The 9,719-nt window shown below is 40.1% G+C and overlaps 1 protein-coding gene across 3 annotated transcripts in view; it reads left to right on the forward strand.

Annotated features, from left to right (window-relative positions):
• Positions 1 to 9,719, forward strand: part of LOC118162935 (chloride channel protein D-like) — an 80,654-nt gene that overhangs the window by 18,432 nt on the left and 52,503 nt on the right. For 2 of the 3 annotated variants that reach the window (XM_035319385.1, XM_035319388.1), the window contains 4 exons: positions 1,363 to 1,460; positions 6,953 to 7,056; positions 7,545 to 7,716; positions 9,354 to 9,525. In XM_035319385.1, coding sequence (XP_035175276.1) covers positions 1,363 to 1,460; positions 6,953 to 7,056; positions 7,545 to 7,716; positions 9,354 to 9,525 — 546 coding nt within the window. The remainder of the gene's footprint in view (positions 1 to 1,362; positions 1,461 to 6,952; positions 7,057 to 7,544; positions 7,717 to 9,353; positions 9,526 to 9,719) is intronic. The other variant, XM_035319386.1, reaches the window with a different exon arrangement.

The following is a 9,719-nucleotide window of genomic DNA, read 5'->3' on the forward strand; positions in this document are numbered from 1 at the left end:
ACTTGGAAAAGAAACTGATCTGAGAAAGAACCGTACATTTTTTTTTTCTTTCTCATAAACTCACATAATCAGACAACTGAAAGAAACTATGTCACAGCGACTTTAACCCAAAATAATCTTGTGTAAACCAGTCTGCATTTAAGCTTGGAAAGAACCCATCATGGTATCTTCCACACCCACAACATAACCCAGAGTACCATTCCTTTGACTGGAATTGAGTATCTAATCTTCAGCCCATAGATTAAGCAAAGCCGTCCTTCCTAAGTGCCCTTCTGCCCCTTGGCCTGCATTTGCTTCTCTTCAATTCATCACCTTGCTCTCTGTGAGGAAATCACACTGTAGATAATGTTTTGCCAAGAATCTGGCAGAGCTATCTTCCTTTTTCTTTCTTTACTTTTTTTTTTTTTTTTTTTTTTTTTTTTTTTTTTATCTTGTTGACTAATGCTTCTGTTCCAAAAGCTTACTGTTTCCATGGGCAGGGTGAACAATTTAAGGATATATGCATATATACACATATATTAAGCTGTCAAAACTTTAGAAGGTTAAGTGAAAGGGTATATTTTTTTTTCTGTTTAACTGTGAAGATAGGCTACTGCTTTAAATCTCTAGCCACTGGCTCTGTTCTAGCTGTCATAGCTGCTGTTGGACTTTGTGGCTTTGGCAAAAACTTGACCTGGGTTTGAACTGTCCCAGAGTTAAGTTTTCAGAAAAAAAACGACCTAAGCTTTGTGAAGACTGAACCTCTCCCATTTTTACCTCTTTTAGAAGTCCTCTGCCCATGAGTTTATAATCTTGGAGATACATGGAAAGAAATGCTTGAGATACAATTGTCAGACAAATTAGTCACAATTGCAAGCAGTTGAATCTCAGCTTGAGGGCTTCTGTAAATGTGCTACCTGAGCTGTTTTATAACAATCACAGAGTGTATGAAAAATTATTGGAAAAATTATTATTAATATGATTGTCTGTTCCAGTAGCTTCTCTCTAGATGACTATTGATTTTTTTTTCCAAATCTCTTTTTTTTTTTTTTTTTTGGAGGGGGGGGGGGTGGGGAGATGGAGAGGGTGGTGAGGAGGCTGGGCATGTGGTGAGCATCCAGCGTGTTCCAGGCCTTCCAGGGAGGTGTCTGTGGCCTTTTGATGGCTACAGAGAGCGACTGCAACTGGAAACTCAAGTTGCAATGGGTCAGCGCATTAAGTTAGATGAATCCGGGCCCTACTGATTTTGTTTGTTTGTTTGTTTGTTTAATGGACAAATGCTGAGTTGGGATATGTGGGAAAGACCCCAAGGACACTTTTCTTTCTGTTTTTCTTGGTTTCTATGTCTCATGATAGTTTATTTTCTTATTTGAATGCCTGCAGATATGTACGACGACTGTTACTGTATATTTACCGTATTTCTTTCCCTGTACTCCAGTCATGAGTGTGAGAGACAACCAGCTGAGAAACAACTCAGAAATGTAAGTGGGCGGGAGTCACCGTGAGCTCTTACAATTAATTACAATTAATATGTAAATTAACATGCAATTAAAATTACAATTAATTTGTAAATACAATTAGTCACAATTTCTCTCAGCTGTTACAATTTATACATTAAATGTTACAGTTTTGGGATAAAAAAAATTCAAAGGCCTATCAGAACTGAATATTTAAAATGAAATAATCTAGAGACAAGAATCACACAATCTATTAATCACTGACATTTAATCACACAAACTTTTCTACTAAGAAACATTTGCCATCATGCCAAATTAGAAAAAGGAGAAATGAAAAAACAAAAGAGAGTTCAAAAATGGAAAGAGCCTGAAGTGTGACTGTATGCATCATCCAAGCACATTTTCATTTTAGAATACTGATTTAAAAGGTATATAGTCCATATATATAGGTATATAAGCCTGTAAGTATCAGGCTGTGCTTTGACTGGAAAGCTGGAATGAGGAAAAACATTGTTTATTCTCCGCTTCAGTCAGCTACTGCTGGCTGAGGGACATGATCAGTCATCTATATAAAAACACCAAGAGGTAATGAACACTTCAGAGGTGCGTGCCAGTACAGCACAAACTGTAACAAGGGACCTTAAAATTACAAATACTGTCTTAATAAACAGACAGAGAATATGAAGATGAATTGTTAGAGATATTATTGGTGACACAGCTGAAGAGATCCTTGAATTTGATACAAGTTTTGCAGTCCAGGTATCTGTCTTGAGAAATACCTATGAGGAATCTAGAGGAAGCAGAAAAAGAATAGCTTGGATTTTAGGTGAAACAATAGTTTGATTTCACAGTCGTTGCAAATGGTTACTATCAACTTGTTGTTTTACATCTCCTCCTTCCAAATGGGCAGCATCCTACATTGCATGATATGAATGGTAAGTGCTGAATAACTTGCCATTCGTGACTGGACTCCAAACAGCTTATTTAAACACATGGAAAGCAGACATACTTCCCCACTCTTGCCACCAATTCTAGACTATCATCAGACTTGCAATACTTTGTTCAGTATTGTCTGCTATACTACATATTTACATATTTTTTATAAAAACAAACTTTGTCATCTACTTAGTACCTGGACTTAGTGACTATGGCTTTTTGGATTGATACAGGAAAAGCTCTTTTCCTCACCACAGCATACTTTCTATTTCAAGAACTAAATGCTTCCAAAATGTTATTTTTCAAAACAAAACTATTTTTGCTCTAAAGAAAAACATCTGAAACCATGATATTTATTTTTTTTATTTTTTGGTAGTCTCTGAATTAAAAATAGTCAGGCTGATCCAACCTAGAGGCTAAACTGTCTTAATGCCAGTTTTTCATTTGGTGTGGTTACAAGTTCTAAAGAGTACATCCTGTTGAAGACTGATAGATTTGAAGGGAATTAAACACCAAATTGTCATGGACTTTGCAAGGTCATGCATCTGCTGAAGGTAGTGATAATGTGAACCTGTAATAAGGTACAAGAGTGAACATGGATAAGGAGCTTGTTCATTTTTCTCCTGTTCTTAGAAATTTAGACAGAGAGTTATGATTGTGATCATGAGATTATAGTTGGGATCATTTAAATTTGGCTCATCTCAGCTTAATGTGAGATTTTTAATCAGTGATCCAGGGACAAGTAAATATCATTAACCTTTGAGTATCCAACAGGTAGGTAACAGGCACCCTTGCTGCTTTAAAATATCCAATAAGAACCATGTAAAAAAACACACACACACAAAAACAAACAAACAAACAAAAACAATTGTGAGATGCTTGTTTTTGTCTTTTGTACAGATCCAACTCTTTCAGTGAAGTATATATATATATGTATTTTCTTCTTTTAAACCATAACATTACAACAGCTGCAGCTCCAGATGGAACTGAATGTGGCTGTGCCAGTATGACAGTATTTCCTTCTAGCATAGCTTATCTTCATGAATTTATGCTGGACCCGTGCTTGCAATAAGGTTTTGTAACACTTCCAGCAGCCCCTGATATTCCTAGGAGAAGGTGGAATAGGAGGTCATGGGGAGGCAAGAGGTGGTAAAGATGCAAGGGCACCTTCCCATTCTTCTTAGCAGGTCCTGGTGAAGCACATGCAGTGTAGCAGTGCAGTCCTCCTTTCCACACCAGAGACAAATCTGTCTTTAGGAGCAAAAATTAAACATACAGGAAGTGGAAGCAGGGACGCGTGGCCTGGGAAGAGTACAGAGGTGCAGTCTGGTTGTGCAGGGATGGGATCAGGAAAGCCAAAGCATGGTTGGAAATGAGCTTGGCAAGGGATGCCAATAACAGGAAGGGATGCTATAGGTACATTGCTCAGAAAAGAAAGGCCAAGGAGAGCATACCCCCTCTGATGGATGAGAAGGATGAACTTGTAACCACAGATATGGAGAAGGGTGAGGTACTCAACAACTTCTTTGCTTCCATCTTCACTGGCAGTCAGGCTTCCCAAGTCTTTTGTTTGCCTGAATCCATAGATGGATGCTGGGGGAGCAAAGTCCCACCCACTGTAAGTGAAGAGCAGGTTTGAGACCACCTGATGAAACTGAACAGGTAAAGGTCTATGGGGCCTGATGACATGCATCCAAGGGTCCTGAAGAAGTTGGCTGATGTAGTTGCCAAGCTTCTCTCCATCTTATTTGAAAAGTCCTAGCAGTCAGGCGGGGTCCCTGGTGACTAGAAAAAGTGAAACATCACTCCCATTTTCAAAAATGTTAGAAAGGAGGACCTGGGGAACTACAGACCAGTGAGCCTCACCTCTGTTCCTGAGAAGATAATGGAAAGGATCCTCCTGGAAACAATGTTAAGGCACATTCAAGGCAAAGATGTGATCTGACACAGCCAGCATGGCTTCACCAAGGGTAAATCATGCCTGACCAATCTGATGGCTTTCTATGATGGAGTTACTTCATTGGTTGACAAGGGAAGACAAACCGATGTCATCTACCGAGACTTCTGAAAGACAGGGTCCCACATGACATCCTTGTCTCCAAATTGGAGAGATATGGATATGGTGGGTGGACCATTCAGTGGATAAGGTGTTAGCTTGAAGGTAACACCCAGAGAGTGGTGGTCAATGGCTCTATGTCCAAGTGGAGGCTGGTGACGAGTGGTGTACCTCAGGGGTCTGTCCTGGGACTGGTGCTGTTTAATATCTTTATCAACGACATAGACAATGGGATCGAGTGCATCCTCAGTAAGTTTGCAGATGACACCAAGCTGAGTAGTGCAGTCAGTACAACAGAAGGAAGGGATGCCATCCAAAGGGACCTGGACAAGCTTGAGAAGTGGGCCCATTTGATCCTAATAAGGTTCAACAAGTCCAAGTGCAAGGTGCTTGTACCTGGGCTGTGGCAATTCCAGACATGAGCACAGATTGGGAGAAGAACTCATTGAGAGCACCCCTGCAGAGAAGGACTTGGGGGTTCTGGTGGATGAAAAGCTTAACATGAGCCAGCAGTGTGTGCTTGCAGCCCAGAAGGCCAACTGCGTCCTGGGCTGCATCACCAGAGGAGCGGCCAGCAGGGTGAGGGGGGGGATTGTGCCCCTCCGCTCTGTCCTTGTGAGGCCCCTCTTGGTGTGCTGTGTCCAGGTCTGGGGCCCCCAGCACAAGAAGGATGTGGGGCTGTTAGAGTGGGTCCAGAGGAGGGCCACAAAGATGATCAAGGAGCTGGAGCACCTCTCCTATGAAGAAAGGCTGAGACAACTGGGGATGTTCAGCCTGGAGAAGACTCCGGGGTGACCTTGTTGCAACCTTTCAGAACTTGAAGGGGGCTTATAAAAACAACAGAAAGCAACTATTTTCTCAATCAGATAATGACAAGATGAGGGGAAATGGTTTTAAGCTAAAAAAGGGAGATTTACATTATAGATTAGAAGGAAATTTTTCACTCTGAGGGTGGTGAGGCACTGGCCCAGGTTGCCCAGAGAAGCTGTGGATGCCCCATCCCTGGAGGTGTTCAGGGCCAGCTTGGATGGGGCTTTGCAACCTGATCTAGTGGGTGGCATCCCTGCCTATGGACAGGGGATTGGAACTAGATGATCTTTGACGTCCTTTCCAATCCAGGCCATTCTATGATTCTATGATTTACTAAATATATTGATTTCAAACTGAAAGAGTTAGTGGTACAAAAGCCTGAGTGTAAACAAATCCTGCATCTCTGTGCTTTGTTCTTCCTGCTCAACCATGTGTTTTAATTGTAAAAACTTTCTTCTGTTGTTTCTCTCTGCTATTTTGACATCACTGCAAGTTTCAAATTACCTCTGAGATGTGCTGGTTTTTGTGTGTACTCCTTTACTGGTAGTAAAGACATTGTTTGTATGGGACTTGAGGTTTTGCTAGAAGTGGGTTACACAATCACTTGATTTCTCAAGCAGGATGGAGTAAATAAGTTTCTTTATTTTTTATTGACCATTATGAATTTGGAATATATTCTCTGAGTGGCTGGATTAATGTAAAAGGCAAATACAAGATTGGGAAAGTATCTTGTGTTCCTCTGGTTGCCAATCTGGAGTCTGGAAGAAATTTTCTTGTGCTAGATGTTGGCTGCATTTTAAGTTTTCCTTGTAGTTCTGAGCAGGGATCAGGTGGGTCAAATACCACAGATCTCCGGCTCATTGTTCCAGGAACAGAGTTCGTATTGTTACTGTTTGGGTTGTGGTGATGTCCAAAACATGCTGGATACCTCCCAGACTCAGAGAAGGAAGTCATACCTGCTTGAAGGACTAAATTACTCAAGATGACCAAGACTGAGAAAGTGTCCAGGAATGGAAGTGCTGTACCAAAAGTCTGGTTATAGTCAGCATGATAACTGGCAGTCTGAGTTGCAAGTTTTCCAATGCTGAAATAACTGGTGCCAGTATTTAGCAAGGGAGAGTTTTGAGAATGTACTGGACAAACATCTTTTAGGTGTGGTTTGGGTACATCCTGCAGTTCTGTGGAAGATGGGAACCTCTGAGTCCTTCCTGATCTCATGTGGTGCTCTCCTTTACTAAACTGTCCATCTGCAGATGCATTTAAGAGCTTGGGATGCTGTGCTTACCCACAGAAATGTTCATCAGGAGTGACAGAATTCTGGTCTGCTGATCCTGTTTTACAGTTACAGTGGTACAAGATCAAGGCCAGGCTGTGCATTTTAAACCGCTCTTTTCCGCCTGTTTTCCCAGTTTTAGGTAGTGCAATGTGATTCCTGATTTTGGAAATTTTGGTTTTCAGCAGCAGAAGCTTTATGCAGAGGAACATGAACATTAATAAACCAGGTTTATTAATTTCATGAAATAATTAATAAATTGATCTAGTAAACTAGATTTATTAGTGAATTACTTAATTGGGAGATGAAAGGGAAAGTAGGCTTTTTGTATAAAATTTATACCTAACAGACACATTCTGTGCAATCATTAAGGTTAGTTATATTCACCCATTTAATAGATTTTTTTGTTTGTTGTTTTTTTTTTTTTTTTTAATGTTTAAGCAGAAATATGTTCAAGAGGGAAATTTCAGAATATGGTTGTTCACCAAGCACATCATGGATTGGTCCAGATGGATTCAGATACTCTAATCGAACCTTCAATCAAGGTAAGGAGAGCTAAGTGATTGATACCAGAGAACAAACAGTGTATGTAACTGGATGTGATATCCAGGTATATTTACTCATAATGTAGGCTTTCTTCAAAATAATGTAGTGCTCTCTTTGGAGGGATGTATCAGAACTAAATCCCATATCTGAGCCCAATACACTGGGAAGTTTCTGAATTATTACCTCTGAAAAGGATGGGGAAAGAGCTCTGCTAAAGAAATACCGTTGCCATTCCCTGGATTAACTGGTTGCTGTTTCTCCTTGTTTAGTTCAATATTAATATCACACAGCAGACTGGAAAGAACAAATAATGTTCCTTGTTTTCCTGAAAACACCTCAGATAACTTGTCATGTCAACTCTAACTGATTTATATACTTTACTGACTTTTGTCATGTGTAGCCAAATGAGGACTAATTAAGCATGGATTTTTGTAAAGGATCCTTTTATTGTTTTGTATCTCTCCAAATCTCTTCCTCTGTGTTGCAGCTGCTGCGCTTCTAGTTGAAAATGGGAAGCAAGGGATCACATATCTTTTTAAACGTGGGACTCATGAGGAATTTGGATACACATCCCTCTGCACTGCTTTGGCATTTTATTTCATCCTCAGTTGCTGGACTGCAGGTTCTGCTGTTGCCAGTGGCCTGGTTATTCCTATGCTGTAAGCTTTGCCCATTTTGGTTTGAGCTGTCTATACAAAAAGCCTGTGTTGAGTAGCAGCAACCTGAGTTGTAAGCTGAAAGGTTGGCAATAGCAAAGCTATAATTGCTTGGAGGAGGTTGTATAGGTGGAACAGGATGGTTTGCTTGGAAAGAGAGGCTAAAATTGTGGAAAAGAATGAAGAAAAATCATCTGAGAATAGCAGCAGAAGGATGATAGCCAAAACTGTGTACTTTCCAGTATAGATCAGTTGAATCCTTTGGGGACCCAGAGGGAGCCTTGACTGCTGGCTCCATTTCTGTAACTGTAGAAATACCGGTTCAGATCCAGACTTTTCATCTGTTTCTTATGCACGTAATAGGCTGAATCTTAATCTTGGACTTCAGCACCCTAGACTTTGGAGAAAACTGCTGTTAAGTCTTTTGTTGTAGTTTTTAGAAAGCTGTGGTTGTAAGAACTCTGCTCTAATCTGTAATGTTGAGAGGTTTGATGTACATACCAAAGTGTTCAGTGAGCAAGAAGCCATGGCTGCAGGTTGGATATCAAGGAGGGTGGGTATCCAGCATGATGCAATTCAAATATCGAAAAAACTCTGAAAAGAAATTTGTGTACAACCTCCTTTCTTTGCCATACCCCTGAGTAGCCCCTCTTTTTCACCTCCTATCCTCTCCAAGCTGAGGTCTAAACCACTTTTTTATATGTAAGGATTGTTGAAGGATGGCATAGTTGTCTGTGTAGATACTGACAGTCAAGTCTTCCAGCCAGCTGCTGATAAGCTAATTTTTGTAACCATTTTAGAACTGCACCTATCAATAGAATGAATCAACTGTATGAATAAATAGGAGAGAGAGAAAAAAAAAAGAGAGTAATAGTGCAAGATAATGCTCCCCAAGCCAGATGATATATATCACATATGTGCCTATATAATATATAATAATAATTCACCATTCCTGGAAGGTGAATGCATGTACAAATCCATCATGGGCTGACACTTGGAAATGTATATTTAATTGCATATGGAATTAAATGCTGTGTCTCACCCCAGCAATTACATGTTCAGCTGTGCTAAATTTTGGTTTTGTTCTTCGATGTAGCACATGGCTAGTTTGAGGACTCCTGGGTTCTCTTCACAGCTTCATTGCTGCTTAGCTTTGGGCAGGTCATTAATACCTATTACTCCATTCTCCCATTTGTTATGTGGTTGTAATATTTTACTTGCCAGGATTATGGGGCACAGGTAGACTTAGTTTTAAGAAATTATATAAAGCTGGAGCTTTAAAAATGTTTCTTCTGTTTGTTTGTTTGTTTTGTGCGTACATCTGTAATCCGTATTTTTGACTGTATTCCTGTAAGGTTTATTCTCATTTGGCTTTGAACAACATTAAGCAACACATGCTGATAGGTTTTTTTTCTTTTTTTTTTTTTTTTTTCTTCAAATTATAGCAAACTTGGCAGTTTTGTGCTAGTGATTGGAACTAAGTGATCACTCATAATAAGGAAAAAAGCTAGAGTTTTTTTGGGGAAAGGAGTTGTTACAGAAATTTGTGATTAGATCTGGGACTAGTAAGTTACTAGAAGCACTTCTAGAAAACAGGATCACTGGCAAAAGGAGTGCTCTTTTTTTCTTCTTACATACAGGTACACAGGAGCTTTGTATGGCAGAATAATTGGTTTGATTCTTGTTTCCATTTTTGGTGTTCAAACTAATGAATACAGAGCATGGATTGATCCAGGTCTGTTTGCTGCCATTGGAGCTGCCTCCTTTTTCAGCGGAGTGTCAAGACTAACCATCTCCCTCACTGTTATAATGGTAAGTACGTTAAGTTTTCAGGTGTTTGTGTAGTGCTGAGCTTTTGCTGCTGCAGCTAAATGAACCACAGATGGTGTCTCACACACATTGGACCACAGAGAAATACATTCTTGGCCTAGTTATTTCTAGCTCACCTGGAGAGCCTTCCCTTCCCTTCCCTTCCCTTCCCTTCCCTTCCCTTCCCTTCCCTTCCC

This window comes from Oxyura jamaicensis, chromosome 2, assembly GCF_011077185.1.
Source record: "Oxyura jamaicensis isolate SHBP4307 breed ruddy duck chromosome 2, BPBGC_Ojam_1.0, whole genome shotgun sequence".
Lineage (NCBI taxonomy): Eukaryota > Metazoa > Chordata > Aves > Anseriformes > Anatidae > Oxyura > Oxyura jamaicensis.